The sequence below is a fragment of the Thunnus albacares genome, chromosome 12 (genome assembly GCF_914725855.1).
Source record: "Thunnus albacares chromosome 12, fThuAlb1.1, whole genome shotgun sequence".
Lineage (NCBI taxonomy): Eukaryota > Metazoa > Chordata > Actinopteri > Scombriformes > Scombridae > Thunnus > Thunnus albacares.
The window spans coordinates 17804466-17826342 of NC_058117.1; the positions used below are offsets into that span (position 1 = coordinate 17804466).

Genomic DNA, 21877 nt, shown 5'->3' on the forward strand with positions numbered 1-21877 from the left:
CTGCGCGGAGCTGTGTACTTACAATGCTTTCAGTGCCGGGTGAAAACATTTTTGAGCCAGGGCCAGGAACATAGTGTTCCTTTTCTCTGTAGCTGGTTAGAGTGTGACGTCTGCTGGCACGCCGCCTAGCAGGGTCAAGTTGATTCAAATAAGAGAGCACGTTGGCTGACAGATCCTGGTATGCTGGTCTTGTCTGCACATGACAGGAACTCAGGTTTCTCGTGGATTTTTCCATGAGAACTGATTCCCTCAGTGAGCAGTGATACAGCAAAAAAGGTTGTTTTGTTACCATATCTTTTGAATTAATCATCCCGCCAGTCTAACGGTGTACCATATCCACACAGTTTATATTTGAGTTTATTGACTTCATAAAATCTTTAATGACCTTAATGACTCAGTAATAATTAACTGAAGGCTGAGACCATTTTAAATATCTTACATCTCCCAGATAAGCAGTGGTATTTTAGCTGTGATTTTACACTTTAAAACATTTAAACTCACTCACACTTTAAAATTTGGTTGAATATATTTTTTCCATTAATGAATATTTAATACTTTGTCCATAGGTGACGGTGTTAGAAATCTCAGGCTATGTGTCTGATGGAGAGGATATTGGTGACACAGTGTCCTCGAGCAGACTGGACTCTGAGAGCTTTCCTCTCCAAACTGGTGAGGGCAGCAAAAGGTCAGTCAGTGACTGGGTCAGATCTGCGCATGCGATGCTGCAGACGCCTCAGAAACCGTTTGACAGGCAGTGCAAGACTCCTGAAGACTCCGCCAAAAAGAGAAGAAAGTTTCAAAGGTTTGAATGTTTTTCTTGTTTTAAGCCTCACATTAGGGATCCAGCTTTTTCCTCTCCCATACTGCAACTCAGGATGTCTGCTGATACAATTTCAGATCCTATACTTGTGTTCCCTTTTTTCCCCCAGATTTAAAATTTATATGCCTCACTGTGTGGAGATATTTTTACATAAGGTGGCATGAGGCGAGGGATGGCTGTGGCACTGGAAACTGAGTCAGCAGCTTGCCACCATTCAGTGAATGTGCCTGAAAGCTTACACACTTATAATAAGCCCAAAAAGGTCAATATTGTCTCACTACTCATCTGGTAGATCTGATCGATGCATCACTGCCTTAAATTATAATATTTATGAAGTGTTACTTGTTGTATTGCTTCATAATGGAAGCAAAGTAAGTAACAAGACATTACGTGCTTGCAGATGTCAGTCAAACTTTAGCACAATGTTTCCACGACAGAACTGATGATAAAAGGGACACCTGGTGTCATGATGTGGGTGCTAAATGTCATTGCCATCTCCCACCCAAACCCCCCCAAATCTGACAGATGGCTATCTGTAATTTTCAACAGCTTGTTCAGAAAATCTGAAAATCTTTTTTTGTTTTCTTTGACATAAACAATTTTGCATGTGCGTTTATCACATATCATCTTCCATCTGTGTGTGTGTGTATATGTGTATGTGTGTGTGTGTGTGTTGCGCAGTGGAGGTCTGGCAGAGAGGCTGAATCGACTCCAGAGCAGACAGAGGTCAGCTATTAGCTTCTGGAGGCACCAGTCCATCTCTGACACCTCAGAAGCAACAACAGGTGATTCACACAAAACTGTTGAATTATTCACAATTACATCCAGGATGTTGCACATATTCACCCCTGAATCACCTTTCAAGTTTAACGATGAACTTTGATTTGTGAGTGGGAAGCAGACATATGATTTTTTTTTTGTGTGCATGTGATTGAATGGAGAGGCCACGCTGAGGAAGTGCCGGCTCTAAGTTGATCAGCGTGTCTCTGAACTGTGAACTCAATATGTAGGTGACAGGAAACTGCTTGCCTGTTCTTTTTCCTTTCCGTGGTGAACCAAACCACTCATCGTCTAACGTTGTTAAGTATCTTCTCATAATAGGACACAAACCGTGGCTTAAAGGTGACAGTTGATTGTGGAAAAAGAAAATACTCATCCGATCAAACTTTGTTTGTGGTCAGTCAATTGTTGGAGTTGAATAATGTTGTTAAATGTTGACGTTTATATTGACTTGACCTCAATTTTAAAGGTCTAATTGATAGTATTTTTTGCATTGTAGATTCCTGCTCCTGTATATGTAAAAACATGTGATTTAGAGCATAATGAGACTTTTTCCAGGACAAGATCAGCCAAAGTTTGTTCGTTTTCATCTGGCCCACCCCCTGCCACATGCTCAACAAAAACAACACTGTTATTTGACAAAGCTCATGCTGTTATAGGACACCTGTTTATCTTTGTTGTAAATTTGGTGTATGATGTAAGTGCACTAGAACAAGCACATGTAGGAGCCTTGATTTTTTTTTTTTTTTTTTCCCTGACATAATTCTTTGCCTGTGACTTATCAGATCATTATAGGTCAAGAGGAGGACTCTATAGTTCTATCTCAGTTTTGGCTTGCTGCCCGAGGCCTGTTATTCCGATGATTTTGTAATCTGGGACTTAATGTGCACGGAGCAGAGATAAAGCACTTAGCATTCATGTTTGGACTAATGCATGCTAAAACTTAATAGCTCTCCAGTGATCTCTTTGATATGATTTACTCTTATCATATTAAAATACCCCCGCTGGCCACTTTCAGCGGGGGTAACATACCCAGACACAGAGCTTCATTGACTCTGAGCTCTCATGCTACAATTTTCACAATTTCAGAGCAATCAACTTTACACACAAAATTTGCATGTAGTGAAGTTGGTCTCCTATCTCCATTTGATTTATGGCTTTAGGGCATTGTCTTGATTTGCTCTTCTTAATTATCTCTGTCGTCTTTATTGTTTTGGCCAAAAGCACAGTCAGTGCTGTGGTAAAATTCCAAACATTTACACACTCACCCTGTGGGATTTACTGCGTTTCATATCCTTCTCAGTCTGAGTCAGTAACAGCTTTACAGTTATGCAGTGCGAATTGTTCTGATGATAAAAGTGAATTACTCTCATAACGCATAATGAGTCCCACAGAGAGCATGAGTCCATGAGTACACTCTGTACGCAAACACACACACAAAAGGCGTGCGCGTTGAAACAGATCGCACACTCAACATCTGTGTTGTTGTTGCTCTGCTCTCCAGTGGACAGGCCTGGCGTGCTGGTGCTGGAGGTGCTGGAGGTTCAGGAGGAGTGCAGCATGCAACTGGTGCACTGTGAGCACCGCCAGCCTCCAGGAGAGGCCCACCAACACGGCCACCCTCTTGCTGAGGAAAGCGCTCGCATGCTGGTGTTGTTCAATAGAGAGACCGCAGCCCAGCTGAGTCCTGTGCCCAGAGATATCATCCACGTATATCCACCATGGTGAGAGGATGTGTTTGCAACATGCATACTGTATACCACCCTTTACATGAGAGTCACCTTTGACTGTTAAGTGCTATGGATGCACATGCAGTTTAATTTGGATAGTTGCAACCTTTGAGCATATGCTGCAGAAAATTTGACTTTTATATCAAGAAAAAAGGATCACTTGTCACTTCAGAGATTTCTGATGAAATTCAAGATGAACTGCAAGCTATTTTAAAAATGAATAAGGCTTAAATTATAAAACACTGCCTGGTTCTATACATAGAAATAATACTGAAAATGGTAAGAGCAACATTCTGTGAAAAATGCAAAGTGTATCGGTCAGTGAAACCTTTTTTTTTTTTTTTTTCATTTCCCTGTTTTGGATTTTTAACTTATTCATGTCTTGGCAGGTGATCAAAACCACACAAAAAAGGCACAGTTATATGCAGTTACACAATACTAGACTGACTCACTACATGCAAGACAAAGAGTAACAGGATCTCACAAAAGCTGCTGAGGAGGCATACTTTGTGAGAATGGACAACACATGAACCAATACACATCAAATAGCTTAATCGTAATTCTACCCAAATCTCTTTTATTAAATAGAATTATTAGGGGTTTTAAGTTTAAAAAGTACTGTTCTTAGCACTGTCTTTTTGTTCATAAAGGCCCAGATGTGAAGAGCAGAGCAGTCCCTCACATACAGGGCAGAGAAGCAGGGGGGGGCGTGTGTGTTTTCGGGATTGTTTTGGAGTTGGAGCAAGGCAGCAGTTGACTCCAGCTGTTGGGAGTTTGGGTTGAGTGTGCTCTGGAATATCCAGGCTGGCGGAAGCGCAGGGGCCTCCTCGGTGCTCTGACGTCACGAACAGCTCCAGGGAATGCTTCACATTCCTCTTCCTGGCAGTAGTTAGGTCATTTCCAGCAAGCCGGGGAAAAAACACAGTAGGATTATTTTCTGGAGCATTTGGGAGCAGAGTGTGGAGGGAGCCAAAGGACTGAGATTGAAAACACATGGTGGTTTGAGAGTATCTCTGGCTTTAGCACCTCTCTTTCCCTGTTGTATACTATTCCTGAACTCACACGATAGAGTAGAGCCCCCCCCCCCCCACACAAAAAACACACCCATTTACTCTTTCAAAGAATTACTTTTCATTTGAAGATGCGTCTCTTAAATTCTCTTTTAGTCTAATTTACGTCAGCACTTACAGCATTTGGTCGACATTTTAACTCCATAAAAAAAAAAAGTCCCTAAATCACAACAGAACAGTCACGAATAAGAAAAGCAGATGACGAGTTTAATATTCTCGGGAGAGATATTCGTTTATCAGACTTCTACACCACCAAGACAGAGGCGAGTGGAAAAACCCAGAATTTAGAGCATCTGTACGTCTAGTAAAATTCCTCCTATCAGTTTCCTGTGTGACACTGGAGGGGTTAACCTCCCCCATAATTCCTGCAGCGAGTAGGCTGGCCCCTCCCACCTCCCACTCCTAGTTGTGAGTGGGCCGAGGCTGGAGCGGAAATACCTGCAGGGATTATTCACTTACGAGCTGTGACGCCAGCAGCCGTGCCACTCCTTAACCCAGCTACCTGTCTGATGATGACAACTGCCCACTCACCTGTTCACAATGGGGTCATACTTCCTGTACGGGTGTTGTACCTGTTCTCGTGAACAGCACGTTCTGCTCTACTAACGTTATAGCCTCTACTGATGACAGATCTATGATCTGCTTAGATTGTGGACTGACAAATGTTACTTTCGGTGTTAATCACAACAGGAGCACTTATTCATAGGCAGAAGTTGGTATCAGGTTTGGCAGATTTCAGCAGTAGCTTACGAGGAACTCAATCATTTACCCAAGTAGAATAAGTAACACCACACTATGAAAGTACTTTAGTACAAGTAAAGGTCCTGCATTTAAACTTACTTAAGTAAATACAGTAAGTAAGTATTACAAATAAAAAGTAAAAGTACTTTTAATGCATAATAGCCCCTGCTTATTATTATATTACTGGATCATAACTATTGATGCATCAACATGTAAGCAGTTGATGTTGTCACACCAACCAACTAGACTCCACCTCAGCTAGTTTATTGATGTGAAGTTTATTTTATGTGCTTCTGGGTAATGTAATCTATAACATTGCATCATATTTTATAAGCTCATCATATGCTTTGTGTGTAAAATCCTGATTTGAGAAGTAACATTAGTGAGGAAATATAAAGCAGCATAAAATGGAAATACTCAAGTAAAGTGCAAGTATCTGAGATTTAATGTACTTAACGTAATGTTATTTTTACTTCACTGAATTTCAGAAAGGTTGTATGTGTCTTATAGATATCCGCTAACTCTGTAACTTATCATTATTTACATTATTTGTTACTTGCAGTCAGTATTTATTCATGATATGAAGCAGGTTTTTATCACCTATGAAAGTGTAACCAGTGAACGTTGTAGCATTTTACTTGATGAATGACTAAAACATTTGACTGTCAAAATACTGATCGATTCATTTTCAGTTGATTGACTAATGAATGAGTCATCCTAGTGTCAGTGCCACAAGGGTAAAAGCTCACAGTTAGTACTAGACGTGGTCAATGCATAACCCAGTCGGTATTAGTTTGCTTGGGTGCTTACAGTACAGGGGATGAGCACAATTCCAGGAACCGGATGTACAGTCAGATGCTATCAAAGACACTAATCCTGCAATAAAAACTAAACTACACCATCATTTTTAATTGTTTTTACATACTGTCAGAGGTGTTTGTGTTATACTCCACCAAGTGTTGATTGTGCGTGTGATAAATTGTGACTATCTATTGAATATACTCAAATACTCGCCATAGTTTATATTAGAGATAATTTCTCCCTTTGATTTGTAAAAGGACACAGTGTCTACACTAACCTGTTTATATTAATGACGATAGACTTAATATTAGAAACATTCCTCAGTGTAACACAATACAATGAACTGCAGCCTCCACAATATATTTTTTAACATTTATAACCATCACAAAAGTAGGATTTATTGTTCTGTTAAACATAATAAACTGAATGTATATAATAATTTGACTCCTAAATAATGTTCCCCTTTCTATTCTATATCTAAACAAGTTGTATGTTGTTTTTTTTTATCTGCGTGTTTGATTCCTGTGATTCAACTATCACCGCAGGTCTGAGACGAGCTGTGACATGAACGGCAGTTTCAGTCAGCGAGTGCACTTGGCTCTGAGTCAGTGATAAGACATCACACCATTATCCATGTCACATGTGGGAAAAATTAAGCTGTAATTCAAACTTACCACAGCATAGCAGCATGCCATATAATTATCTGGCTGTTTTTCAAGTTCTCAGGAGAAACATCACTCAGGTGTGTGTTATTTGTGTTGAAGAGCTAAAACACTTGACCAGAAATGTTTTACTTTAGATTTCATGGATCAGTTCAGCATCATCTTCTTGGCACAGACAGTGAAGTGAAATTTAAGCTTTCAACGGTAAAATTAAAGAATAGCACAAGTGCACTTCAGGTCACACATAGTAGAGGTTTTTTTTTTTGCAGCCCATGTGTCTGATTTGGTCTTTTTCATCAGCACACTCTCAGCCTGTTTGTGACGGGCGTTGAAGTATTTTTCCACAGATGATGTCACATTTGGAAAGTGTTTTAATCGAGCTGTGCAGCGCTGTGAGGTCTAGCCTTTTAAGAAGCTCAATTACATGGAAAATGTATCTTTTACCGCTGTAAAAGAGGACACACACACATCCGTTATGTTAGTTTGACTTGTCTTGGAGGAGGTTAACGTATTTGAACTCGAGCTCTGTGCTGGGTGGTACATGTTAAACAGACCTGTGGAGGTGGTTGGTACCTTATCTGAGTTTGACATTCAAACAGTGCCGAGCTGTCAGCCCCCCTAAGTTTGTGCAACAGTCTATTCCCTTTACTGTTAAATCAGACATTTTTGCATCTGCTGTGTCAGTTTAATCACATTCCCAACACTTTGAAGATGTTAAATTTTATTGCAAAGACCCAAAACCGGTTATTTTTACTTTGCAATAAGAAAGCGCAGAGTCGAGAAGTAGCACGCAACAATAGCACTGAATCAACTGCTATACTCTCAATCCGAAACTGATGAACTTTGTCTCTTTGCAGGCAAAGTCTTTCCGTGGAAGGTTTCAGCTGTGATATCATTCTGAGCACACACTTCAGCCAGAAAGTCTACTCTGCTTCCAAACCAGCCGACGAGCCTGTTCCCAGAGGCCTGCTCCCAGCAGGGAGGTGCATGCCATACTCTCTGAGTCGAACATTCAGACTGCTGGAGGTTTGCAGGACCACTGAAGAGAACAATGCTAAACAGGTGTGTGTACTGGCAGTGCTGCGTCCACGTCAGAATTAAGTGCCTAACATTTTAATTCCCCGATTCAGAACGCACTCGCTGCTTGATATGATAGATCTGTGTGTTCTGGAAAAATGCTTCAAACTATTTCTGTAAAACTGAAAATATGCACCGTTATCCCCGTAATTAAATAATATTGCATCTTCCCAATCCCCCTCCCCTCTCTATGATGACCCACTTTTTGCTCCATCTTTGATTGTGGCTTTTCAGAACAATTATAAACTCATGACACTGTAAACATTATACACACAACACAATAAGACAGGTGACAGGTGATGACAGCTACCGCATGTTGTGTGCAGAGTAGTTTGGCTACCTGCCATTAGACTCTATTCAGGTTTAGTTGCTTACAGGTGCAAATCTGTGAATAATCTATTTTGCCACAGGAGTTCATCAGGTTCATGTTACAATATTCTTACACACAGAACAATAAATAGTCTCGGTGGAGCATCCAAACCACATCACTTAAGTTGCAGGTGCATTCAATCTCTACTGCAGGAATATCATAAGGGGTTGGTTTACATGTATGTTTAATTTCTTAAATCTGAATTTCTGTTTGCTTTTAGCAAATAAATGAGTCAAGTGCTTCTGGCAGCGATCAGTGAAGTAAAGTTTCTGAGAAAACATGGTGCCCAGTACCACACCCTTTCTCAGATTTCATACACAAGATAAACATTACTGCAGTTCTTCTAACTGTGGACAAAACAAAAACTTCATTTATTAACAGCGTTTCAGCCCTTAAATCTTAAAGTTAAAGTTCACCGAACTGAAATGTCTAAAACGATTAAAGTGACTAAAAGTGACTAATGGTGTTTGGGATTTTTGGGTTTTTCCACATATAGAGGATTAAGAAATACTGCTGACTGCCATGCTTTTTGTTGACATAAACTATATGCATAATACTATCTGTAAACAATATGTAAGAGAACTTTATTTAAGAATATTTTAAGCAGGAATGTTAACTGTGCATCTCATAAACAGAGTAAGAACTTTCCTCATGATGTTTACATACAATAGAAGCAAAACCGAGTCAAATAGGAATATAAATCTACCTTCATGTAAACAACTGTTTGTCTATGGTTCCAATGGGGCTGCTGTACATCATAAACTTGAAGTGTTTGTCTCATTTTCACATCTTCATCCCCTTCAGGTCGCTGTCCCCGATGCTCTGTGCAGTTTTGGAGGCTCAGGTGTTCTGACAAGACACTGTCTCTCTCTCCTGGAAGCTATTGAAGGACTTGGCCAAGCTGGCTCTGTGGGCCAGGACGTGGTGGTGGTGGTCCAAAGAGTTTACTCCATCCCTGTCCCTGACTGCTCCCCTGTGTCCGGCCTAAAGCTCAGAGTTCCCTCCAGGTCCTCCTCAGCTCCTGCAGAGAAAGGCAAAACCAGGTACTGTTGGACTAGTTGATAATTGGCAGCCCAGCAAGGCCTTTGGTTTGTCGCTTTATGCCAAAAGAGACTGGAAAAGATGAATCACATTTTATCTGAGTGTATCCTTCTGCACTACAATATAAATTATTCTTTTTGTAAAGATTGCATGCTGGTTTCCTTGGTCTCAGGCCTTGCATGTGGCACAGAGTGTCTCAGTGGTCGAGCTATTGTTCAGAGCGCAGCAGGCCCCACAAAGTGCTCACACTGTCTCTAGCCATATGGCATTGCTTGACAAAGGACACAAACATTTCTAATTGAATCCAGCCCCTCCTTGAGCGATTCTGGCTAATTTCTCGGGAAAGACAGCATGATGTTTTCAGAATCTCGTGCACCAGCAAGCCAGAGTTGAATTGTTGCCCGCTCATACTCCACTGGGTTGGAACAGGTTTGCAACAGCTTTTGTTACCTTAATGCTCTAAACAAAACCACAAGTACATTTTATATGGTTGTAAAAATGTCAAGCCTCTCAGTCTTAGCGTTGCAAAAAGTGTATAGTTGTGTGGAATTGGGTCAGATTTGTTTTAGCTTTGGTTGCTTAACCAGAAGGTGACGCCTATACAGCACGTTCATGTTCACTGAAAAAGAGTGAGAGTTACTCTGGGTTCCCACGGGTCCTGGAAATCCTTGAAAGTGTGTGAATTTGAGAAGAAAAAAAAAACCAGGCCATGAAAGTTTTTTTAAAGCAGACATAAATAGATATGGGTCATTGAAAGTGTTTGAATTTGTATATTTTGTGCAAGAATAGAATCTTGTTTTGCTGTGTTGTGTTAGAGAAGGAAAGAGACCACATAGTCTGTGAGCTTCTGTAAAGCCTGTGAGTTCTCATTATAACAATTCAGTGTTGTAACAGTAATTAACCTTGATCCGTGTCTCACACTATGCTGTGTTGGATCCTTGAATTTGAGGGAATTAGGCCTGGATAGTCCTTGGAAAAAGTCCTTGAATTTGATGTTCAAGAAGGTGTGGGAACCCTGGTTACTTATATTTTATATATGTCCAATTATCGGTCTTTTTTTGATAAAATTAAGTATAAAACAAGTCCAGTGATGTGGAGATGAGGGCTGCAACTAATTATTACTTTCATTATTGATTAATATCTGAGATTAGTCCTTTGGGCCATTAAATTGTCAGGAAGTGGTGGAAAAATTGCACATAACAATTTTCTAAAGCCAAAATTTACATGTTTATACAGTCTTAAGAGCATTCATTTGAATGAGGCCAGTTTGGTGACAAAGTCGAACAGGCGCAGGGACAAAAGATAAAAAATTCAGTGTTTCCTCTGGGTTCACTGCTTTGTGCCGTTCTCTGTTTAAGAGCAGCTGAGATTGACACTAAAATGAGAATAGCTGGTCCATCTTTAAGGTCAGTCCACCATAAGTGAGCCTGGTCAGGTTAGGCTAGCCTATTGTCGCTAACTTCGGGGCTAACCCTCTTTCACTTTCCCAACAGTTGGGGAAACAACAGATGAGATTTTACAGTCAAGAAGCTGCAGCATCTGTTAACTGACACACTGTAGTCTGTACTATACATTTACTGCCAGAGTGACAACTTATTGCTAACCTTTTCCTCTGCTCCGCTCACATTCACTGTCACTTTTCTGCGGCTTGCTCAACCACACACTCGCTACGCACACACATTACACACTGCCCTATTCCAGACCTGCCAACCTGTACACATTTTACGTAGCGGGTACGCATTTTGACATCTAAGTACATTGGTACAATTTGTCACTCTAAACTACACAAAAGCTGGTGACACCTGTGAGTTCAATTGTGCACATTCAGTACTCAAGTCTAACAACAGGAGGCAGCAGCATCTAGTCTGTCGAAAAGCAAAAGAAGAAGAGTTTGACCAATCATAGTGCCGGATTCATTCCCCCTGCCTTCACTCAAATATCAAGCGGGGATGATCACGATTGACAAATGTGTAACGTCATCTTAAGAGACTGCAAATCGACATAGATTTTATCCCACGTTCCCCTTCCTCACTCCAGCTGGCTGCTTCCTCAAATGAGGACGGTTCTTAAATTCCTTTGCAGAGGTAAACAGACCTGTGTGGATGTGGAAAGTTGAAATTGTGAATTGAGTTAATTTCAGTTAACGCAGACCTGCCAACCTGGAAAATATTTAACGTTGATAACGTTAGCCTAAGGATACTTAATTTGCAAGCTAGCTTGCTCGTTCACCTGACATCTAAGTTGGCAAAGTAACTTAAAGTTATGTCGTCCGTCTGCCCCAGATTTACTGTCTTTATAATTATTATTGCAGCCAAACCTGTAACCATAATGAGAGGAGCAGATCATGGCATGATTTAAAAAATGCGAGTGCGTGTGCCGCAGAAATAACGTTACACGTACACACCTCCTGGTAACTTTCTAGGCGTGTGTGTTGGCACTGTTATCTATAACTTTGCCTACTCTAAGAAAATTTCAAGGAAAGGAAAACCCCACCGTTGCAAATGAAGTCCAATACGTAAGGAGGGATGTGATTTCTTCTACAGTTTCAACAGCCATGTTCATATTCAGCCTGTATTGTTATTAGGTCATCATAGCAACAAGTTATAGCCTTCCTATAATGTATTGTTTTAGAGCTGTTGTATTAACCAGCTCTAAAATATTTATTTCACTATAGCCACAGAATAGTCTGTTTAGGCTTGTACAGCTACACTATCATCATCTTTTCAAATGAGCTGAAAATCATATTTAAAAGTCAAATTGGCTTTAAGTTTGAATATTGTAGAGGTGTAAACAACAGAAACTATGTAAATGCAGCAGTAGTGAGAGGTTATTGTGTAGCCTGAGTGAAACTGTGTTCCTTGGTAAGCTGTGTTCAAGCAGGTGAAAGACAAACGGACAAACAGGCATAAATGACCAACTAACAGTACTGACATCTGTTATTCATATCAAGAATTTTCATATCAGTGCTTCCCTCACATTTTTGTCTGTTTGACTACTACATGTATGTAAATGATGCACTGTTATGTGTATGTGTGCAAATTATGTACAATAATTTAATGTGCAAACAGCAGTGATACCTTTCACGTAGATGTCCTCTGAAGAATGAGGAGAGAAAGAATGACTCAAAACAATTTCACGCTAACGAAGGGTATTATCCTGCCCGCACAGTGTGTGAGTGATTAGTGATCATTAGTAGCCCATTGATATTAATGATCTTGTGAAATTTTAGCAATGGCGCTCAAAATTCTGTAGCGGTGGTTACAGCACACGCCACATAACTGTAATGTCCCCGGTTCGATTCCAGCCAGGGGTCTTTGTTGCATGTCGTACCCATCTCTCTCTCTCTCTCCATGCTTCCTGTCTGCTTCCTTACTGCCCACTAACTAATAAAGGCATAAATGTGGGCTACACACGGTATGGCTATGCTATCGATGCTAGCCATGCTAACTAGCTGCTAGCTGTCATGCAGGCTGGTAAAATGGATCCGTCGTGTCTCTTTGTATCCACGGGTTGGTGATCCTCTCAGTGTCAGAGCCTCCAACATGCCTAACTGGTCAGAAATATTCTCGGTGTTTAAGCGATTAACAGTTAACTTTTCACATCCCTAATCTGAAGACTTCACCTTGGGGATTTAAGAAATTGTGATGGTTGTATTTTTCACCATTTTTGATATTTAATAAACCAAACAATTAATAGATAAAATAATCAACAGATTAATCAATAATACTAAAAAAATAGTTGCAGCCGTAAACACACCCCTGCCAACGCAGAGCGCGGCATTGTTTTAACACAGGTTTTTAGTGTGAAAGCAGACCAGCAAAAATTCTCATTTGAGAAGCTAGAACCAGTTTTGTTTTTGGCATTTTTGCTTCAGAAAATGACTTAAAATATTGATATTTTGACTTTTCATCTCAGATCTAGTGGAGTTTATAATAGTACAACAGTAGTTAAGTTGCAGTCTGGGCTGTTCAAAGCTTCCCGGATCATTCAAATGACATACAGGTTTACTCAAGTGGTCTTGTTATAGTTAATGAATCACTGAATGTGCTATTTGAAGCAAAGCCAGCGAGCATGACCTTTAGTTGCCCGGCCCTCCCTGGGCTTGTTGTTTTTGTCCTTTGCTGAGTAATAAAATAAAGGTATTGGTTTCTGAGTGGGACAGGGACAGAAGGCGCCTGAGGGGCACCCTGCGGTTAAGGGAGGAGAGCCCCGTTCAGCTGACAAGCTAAGTGGCTAAATGAGCATCGGTTGTAATGTGACACTTGCTCCTGCCATGCTGCCTCTGCGGCTGGTAAACAAACGCTGCCTTCTGACCGGAAACACTCCTGACTTTCCCTCCTTTTCCCTCTTAAACAGATTCAACAGGTTGAGTTAGTGAATAGATGGAGATGGGGTAAAAGTTAGGAGGTGATCATGAGAACTTGAGACCAGAATACCTGGGTGATCCTGCCTGCTTAATGCCACAGATGACTAGAAAGTCATAGTTTGACCCTCAACCCTTAATTTTTATTATTTGTCAGCACTTTTCAACATGTTTTTGTATTGTTCTTGCAATCTAAAATACACCATAAAGTGCTAAGTAACACTTTTCTAACTTTAAAACCTTCTCATGAGAGGTTTTGGTTTGCTTTTCTGCACAGTGCACATTCACTTACATTTACTTCATTGTGTTACTTATAGTACTTTTCCAGGATGCATGCCTGCTCTGCGGAGAGGAGGGTAGTTTATTTTGCAGCCCACTGGCCTCATTCTGTACAAAGACAAGGACAGTTTGTACCTCTCATGTTGTGTCCCCAGCCTCTATGACTCACTCCTTTGGTCAGCATGCTTATTTTATCCTTTTGTTGTTTAGCCTCTGTGTTAACATACACAGGGGAGAGAGGCCAGTATGATATTTATGCCTGAAGAAGATGTTAGGTTCCCGTAAATTCAGAGTAGAATAAACAAGAAGATTAACTGTTTGCAGGAAGTGAGGAGAGGCTAGTTTTTTTTTTTTTTTTTTTTTTTTTTTTTTCTTGGTGAGGAAGGAACACAATGTGCTGCAAGGATCCTGTTACAACCGTGTTTATCACTCTGCCTGCACTGATTGGTGGACAACACATAGGAAGGAATCCCGCCCGTCCACCCCCCACCAATGAGGCCTCTCTGCTGTATTCTTAATGTGTGGGTCGCTTACTTAGTGTGTTGCCAAGTAATGTGCATGTGCATGGGCTGTTGCATGCGCACACAGTGTGACTCTGTGTGTGCGTGTGTGTGTGTGTGTGTGTGTGTGTGTGTGTGTGTGTGTGTGTGTGTGTTTGCACAGGCTCAGTGGATCGTACTTCCAGGAAGAAAACCTGGGTTGCTGAGAATTCTGTGATTGCTCACAATAACAAATTCCTGAAAACGGCCTGTAACTGAAACTGTCCAATGGCAGAAGATTTTTAGGAGTGAGAGGTCGCCGTTTGAGGAAGTGGGGCTGTGAAGGGCTAAACGGAAAGAGTGAGTGGGGAGGTGTTACCAGCTTGTTTATGTCAAGCGGGTACCATATCACCACCCTTTTGTTTTGTAATCTCTCAAGTGTCCTATCAGATTTCATACTTAACATAATTTTTTTCAAGTTCAGACAAGCTCCACTGTCACTCCAAAAGTGAAATTGTATATTTATCCTCCCTGAATGTGACTCTAGCAGCTGTATTCATATTTTAAGTAGTGTCAAATATTGTTTTTTTTATTTATCCCAGTACCATTTTAATGTTGTAAACTCTTATTTTCCTTTAGTTTAACCAGTGTTTAAGTACAGAATATTGAACAGTATTTTTTAATTTAGTTGTAGTTGTCTTTTGAATAATTTTCTAATATTTAAGTCTGTTAATAACTTTATCATTCTATATATTACAAAAAAATTGGTCACAGGTAAACAGGTCCTAATTGGTTACTAGAGCTGAAATGATTAGTTGATGAACTTATTAGTCAGTTGTAAAGAGTTATTAATTACCAACATTTTTCTGAATGCTTGAAGGTGCCGTGTGGAGTTTTTGACCACTAGTAGTGCTTTGGAGCAACTTTTTTATTAGTGAGTCCCTGTTTTGTTTGTATTGTGCACAAGGATGCTTGAGCAAGCGTGTGGCAAGGGTTGTCTACAGAATTAGCATATGATGATGTCCACAGTGAAACATCGTGATGGACGATGATATCAGAGGGGGGGAATAAATTACTCTTATTGGCTTTTTATTGCACTTACAGTAACGTAACGAGTGTAGTTATCATCGACTCGAGCACTTCACGTGGTTCACTGTCTCTCCTCCGTTCCGCTCAGCGGACACACACTCACACGCATGGAGCACTCAGACCCGTCCATGGTGAAACAGAGGAGAGGAGAGAAACTCAGTGCGACCATAAATGACCGCAAAACAAGGAGAGACAGTGAACCAGGTCGCCGTGATGACGACTAACTACACTTGTTGTGTTGCTGTAAGTGCAATAAAAGCTTTGTGAGTAAAAAGCCAATAAGAGTTATGTAATCTACGCAAAAGATGGACAGACAACGGGGGGGGGGCGGGGGGGTTACATCACGATGTGTGATGGTTGGTCGATGACTGTCAGCCATCGGCGATGGACGATGGCATCGCCCATCAGCCCAACCCTTCAACACACGTAGCAATATGTGGACAAAGGCAGGAGTAAAAAAACTGCCAGCAAGCAAAGATGGATGTAAACAATCCATGAGTTAAGATATATTTTTTTTAAAAAAACAGCTTTGAAAATGTTTTTATGAGGAAGAAAACGCACCTGAAATTAGTTAGACTTCAAGGAAACATCAATAATCATAATGTTTGTTTGTTTGTTTACAAGAAAACACAGAGCATGGTATTATTATTATCAGGCAAAAATGATGAACATTTGCTTGTTCCAGCTGCTAAAATGTGAGAATTTGCTGATATTTTTTTATTTGTGGACAGAATATGCCATGTGAAGATGTTGCTGTTGCCTCTGTTTTTTTCACATTTTTGACATTTTATAGATTTAATTAAAATTGATTAATCAATTATGAAAGTAATTAGTTGCAGCCCTATTGGTTACAGTTTTTCATTACAGGATTCAGTAGCCTCTTACTCACTCCAACAGTAGTAAATATTTTGTGTTTTGAAAGGTTGTTTCAGGATTTAAATTTCATCCTGAGGGCTTTTCTCGTTTGACTCGACAAGGTGTCTACGGTGTCACTAAGTGATTGCTCTGTGCTTTGATAAATACCGTGCATGTAAGATGAGATTGAGATCTGTTCACATTGCTTTATACTTGTGTTTACAAATCCATAAGCCTGAAAGTTCATTTTAGTGCATACTTTTTGTTTCACTAAGATGTTATATAGGTCTGATTTTGGATTGTGAATTAAGTAAACAACTGGGAATAATCTTGGTTTTAGACATTGGCCTAGCCACCAAAAGTCATGTCAAGAATGTTATTTAGGTATCTATTTCCAGGTCTCTCAAAACAAACACAGACAGACCCCGTGTTAACCAACAGAAGCCATTTATAGGCCCAATCAGGTGGTTGAAAACAGTCTCGAAACTTTCCCAATGTGTGGGATGTGCGCATGCATGCACGCACATGCATGATGGGCACACTGACAGTCCTCCTCCCTCTTCCCTGAATTTTTCTTCCTCCTCCTCCTCCTCCTTCCTTAGCCGTTGCTTGTCTAACCAGGGGATATGAACTCTGCTGTTTACTCTCAGGGCTGTGTCTGGGCTTGACGGACTGAGATATTGGAGCCTATAGCAGTTCCAGCTCTCTGCTCACTGGGAGCAGCAGAGTGCAGGAATACACAACAGTTCACTGCTTCACAACTTTTTGTAGGCCAAAGGTCTTTTCTGTCAGCAGCAGCCAGTCAAACCAGCCACCGGCTTTAACACTTCCAAATGTCAGCACTATACCATAACTGTGTAATGTTACTGTGTCACTGGGAGCAGTGGTAGTTGAATTATGGGGATTTATTTTCCACTGCTGTGTTTCATCTCCATAAAAACTTCACTGTATATATTCCCCATGATTTTGTTTTTTTTAATCAGGGAATTAATCCGTGTCTATATTAAATATAAAAAATGAAAATAAATGATTTGTGTGAAAATCTGATTGTTAGCACAAAACCTGGTAGTTAAACCATTTATGTGTTTTATTGATTGATTGATAATGCACATGCAGTAGGGTGCAGCTACAAGACGAAAGTAAAACAAAATACAAAAGAAAACTGCATACTGTAAGTAGTGTAAGTTCCTCCAAAAATGAATGAATGAATCCACTGACAAAAAAAAAATCTCAACTGTCAACGTCCACTGTTTGGACTTGTTGTCCATGTTGACTTAAAGGTTAAAAGAGTCAATAACTCAACCTTCAAAGTCCTCAAGCAAAAACCGACAAATACCTTGAAGGTCGAAACGTTGCCTCGTTAAATTTTTGGGAGCTTGTTTGTAAATAACTTCTCCTTTTCCTTCACATAATGAAATATGCAGAACTTCTTTTGAAACATACAGGTATTCTCTGATGAAAATTTAGTGAAAAAGCAACTACATAAATTTAACATAATTAAACATTAAGGTGAAGATCAGCAAACTAGTCTCATTTTTTTCTCCATGTTTTTTTCCTCCCCCCAGGCTTTGTGTGCTTGTCCAGGACAGCTACGGGATGTTCAGCGTGGTCCAGCTCCATCTCCTGTCCTGCAAAGACGACCTGCACCGGTACTGCCAGATGTGGCAGGGGAAGACCTGTGTGCTGAGAGACATTAAAGTGGTGCAGCGGGTCACTCGAGAAAGGTGAGACCCTCCGAGCCCGGTTAGCTTTTGACCTGGTAAACTTCAACCTACGACCAACACTGATTGCTTTGCTGTATTATATCTGTGATAGGGGTTAATTCTATATGTTAAGTTATCTTATCTGACTGCTTAGCCATCGGGGAAAACAGCCCTGGGTAAATGTCTGTGATAGCCAAGTCCTGATATGAAATGCCAGTAAAGCGGCCTCTGAGCTATCAAGCCTCAAACTAAACCATCACACGCATGTGGACGACACGCTTCCAATATTTAAAAACTGTTTTTTATCTTTCAACACTCTTCTCAAACATTATCGCCCACATTTACAGTACAACGAGAATTTAATGTTTGCAGCTCATTTAAACCTGATTATGTTGTCCTGCCACCAGTGCTACTTTGTTTACATGTAAAGTGATACTGGGGTGCACGCTCTCGAGTCCCTTGTGAGTTTCCATAGTCGGGATCCAAGATTAGAAGCAGTTAGAAGAACTGACATGGGAACATTTAGAGACCAGCTGGGGGGTATGTTTACATCTTTGGTATTTTCAATGCCACTGTAGCCTATAATGTTGTCTGTGGTCAGACTTTGATGGATGGGCTATCTTCTGTGCTCGAACATGGGCCGTCTTATTAGCTCAAGTGGAAAAACACATGAGGTTTGCTGGAGTTAAATCAGGCATTCATTTTTTTCTCAGTTTCTTAGAAAGCATTTGGACTTCCAAGCATATTATAATTTGCTTTCTTCCTTTGAGTTAGATGAGAAGATCAATAGCTCTCACGACATGAGATCCGGATCAGTCTTGTCATCTAACTCTTAACTCTCGAATAAGTGTACTTCTCAAAAGGTTGAACTATTCCTTTAACTATTTAATTCTTTGAGTTGGTTTTCTAAGCAAATGATTAGAAGCCACCCTGGCGCCTGTGAGATGTGTCAATATTGTCATAATGGGAAAGAGTTTTTTTTTTAAGGAAACTTATTCTTGGATGTGTGCCAACTATATAAAAAAAAGTTAGACCTGTAAACATTAATCCACACTTCAGATCTCTGAACAACAATAAAGGGAAATATTTAAAGATCACCAGCTACCACAAACTATAGCTTTTTTTAAAGCTGTGAAACAAACGCAAGTCAACTTTTTTTGCAAAGCAAGTGTAGCTCAGTATCAGAATCACTGTGAGTTGAATGAGTCCTGTTAGTTTGTTGTTACTCATCCTTGAACAGGCCTCGCTGGACTTGAATGGGCTGCAGAACCGGTTCCAAACAAAGAAACCCCTTGATTACAGGCTGACTAACAGGTTGTTAACCACTGGCTGATATGACAGCACCCTCATGGATGAATAAGTAACATTGACCGGCCGCCCTGAACTCAACAAGTACTCCTTAGAAAAGAGACAATGAATGTGAAGAGATTGATGTGTCCTGTCGGAGTTTTGATCCTCACTTCCAGTATCAGATTGACGTATGTGAAACATCAGGAAAACACAGGGAACATGAACAGATTTCAGTCTGTCATTAGTGAGATTTAGATCGTGGTGAGAGAAGGCAAATGTCAAAAATCTGGCATTATAAATGAGGCCATTAAATGACTTAACGCGATTGGTTTTCTAAACCTTGTTATTTTTGCACCACAATCGTATCGTGATTTACATGGGGTGTGAACTGTTTTCCCACCCTTCAGTATCTCAAAACCTGCTTGTAAAAGCAGTTTTTTTTATGTGTATCTGATCTGCCAGCCCGAGCATGCTCTCTGTTAATTCTATGTGACATTAAAACAAGCTCTGTCTTAACAGATTCGTGTTTCAGTGGAAGTGAAACAGGCTGTGAAAGCTCCCTATCTTCCCACTGAAGTCCCTTATTCACAAGTTTCTCCTTCTCCCCCCTCTTCAGTGCCCCTCTCCTTACTCTCCTTTTTTTTCTTTCTTTCTTTCTGTCTCACTCTCAGGCGCAGCAGGCTTTTCAGCTTGATAGACTGTCTCTGGCCCCCACTGATGCCTCTTAAAGATCATGGAAACACACCCAGCATGTCCTGTGTAAGTTCTCACCGATGCACAAATCATGCATTTTCACCAAATGAGGCCTTAGTTTGGGTCTGTAAAATCTGAATGTGCAAAATGGCTAAAAGCCCAAAGTGGAGACATCGAAGTTAGAGCTGAAACAATTTTAAAAGATTAGTCAATCTTAATTGACAACTACGTTGATAATCTATTAATTGTTCGACATTTATTGGCACCAGCTTCTTAATTCTACTTTTCTGCGTTTTTATATCATTGTAAAGTGAATATATTTGGGATTTGGACTGTTGGTCGGACAAAACAAGCAATCTGAGGATGTCATTTAGGCATTTTTCGCTCATTTCAGACATTTTTCAGATCAAACTATTAGTCGAGAAAACAATCGATAATCAAATAGTTTACTTTGTCTCACAACACACCAGAAACTAAAGATATTCAGTTTACTGTTAGAGAAGAAAGAAAAGCAACTGAGAAGCTGAAACTAGGGAATATTTGGCATTTTTGTTTATCTAATTATTAATAGTTGCAGATATTAATCAATCAACTAATCATTTCAACTACATTAGGAATGTTAATACATTCATTTGAACAGGAAACACTGTTTAGTTTTCTGCATTTGCGTTCATATCCAGCCTTTTTTGCAGTAAAACAGAAATGCACCATTGCTGCACATGTCCAGAGAATACGTCTAAAATGTTGAACTGATTCAAAAGTGCTGACAATTATATTAAAGGAATAGTTCAACATTTTGCTTTGAATCATCAAGATGTAGATGAGAAGATCGATACCAAGAACAGATGCAACGTAGATGTGAGTTAGCTTAACTTAGCACAAAGACCGGAAACGGGGAAACAGGTAGCCCGGCTCTGTCCGAAAGCAAAACCTACCTATTGGCACCTCTAAAGCTCACCAGTTAACATTTTATATCTTGTTTGTGTAATTTGTACAAAAACTGAATTGTAAAAGTTGGGCGCAGTGACTTCCTAGGGTGTTGTTGTCACTGTGAGGTTGCCCGGCAACCAGCGGAAACTGCAGGAAGTCAGTGAACTTCCTGTGAATAAGCACATTTTCTAAAATGTCAAACTAGTCCTTTAAGTCTTTAATGATCTGATGAGGAAGAATGGCTTATTTTGAGGATAACTGATAGAAATTCAGGATTCAATACATTTTCTTTATCACGGAGAGTGTTCAAAAGTGTCCTGTCTGTTTTTTTGTTGTTGTTGTTTTTTTATTACAGGAGAGCCGTCCTCCAGGTCCGGCTCCAAGTTTCTGCTACCTGCTGTCAGGTCAGGAGAGCTCAGTTGAACCCACTGAGGAGCAGGCTGTGTCCCCGCTCTACCTTCCCCCCACAGAACGAACCTTACGAGACGTGCTGCAGGTGAAAATGTTTGCACACAGAAATTTAAAAAATGTGCTTATCTTCAGTGGGTCATGTCATAAGCCTGTGGGTGCCAATAATCTTAAACTTTTTTTTCAGAGTGAGCTCAAAACCCATCGCTGCAGTTTTATTGCCACTGTCATATACAAGAGAATACAGGTACTTGTGTCTTTTTCTTTTTCTTATAGCACAAAAACACTGACTTAATTTTACTTAAGTCAGAAGAACAAAATCAACATTGTGTCTTCTGAAGCTCTTCAATCATCTTTTAGAGATCATTTGAACCAACAAACTGATAAGATTCAGCTTTGACGTAGAGACCAGCCTTCATATCGCTGGGTGTATGACAATCTGTGAGGCCCGGCTGTTCTTTACCATTGATTGGTGAAACCTTTAAACTTTGACCAAGATGAGATAGTAGATCAGAACAAAGTGGTGGACTTTGCCACATGCTCAACACCACGGAAACAGAGATACACTTGTGAATGCTTTTGCAGTCGTAAACCAGCATTGTCTGTAGCTTGTTGAATGAATAATCTCATCAAAGCTATTTCCAGGTGATTCTTAGATAGAGAAGTTAACACATGCGTCTAAATTTTGCATTCTAA

The 21877-nt window shown here is 40.2% G+C and overlaps 1 protein-coding gene across 1 annotated transcript in view; it reads left to right on the top strand.

The window, feature by feature from the left end:
- Nucleotides 1-21877, top strand: part of spidr (scaffold protein involved in DNA repair) — a 34209-nt gene that overhangs the window by 6673 nt on the left and 5659 nt on the right. Inside the window, exons 6-14 of the mRNA XM_044368670.1 lie at nt 567-802; nt 1502-1605; nt 3105-3324; nt 7462-7666; nt 8856-9094; nt 17723-17881; nt 19822-19909; nt 21129-21269; nt 21369-21428. Of these exons, the coding sequence (XP_044224605.1) occupies nt 567-802; nt 1502-1605; nt 3105-3324; nt 7462-7666; nt 8856-9094; nt 17723-17881; nt 19822-19909; nt 21129-21269; nt 21369-21428 (1452 nt within the window). The remainder of the gene's footprint in view (nt 1-566; nt 803-1501; nt 1606-3104; nt 3325-7461; nt 7667-8855; nt 9095-17722; nt 17882-19821; nt 19910-21128; nt 21270-21368; nt 21429-21877) is intronic.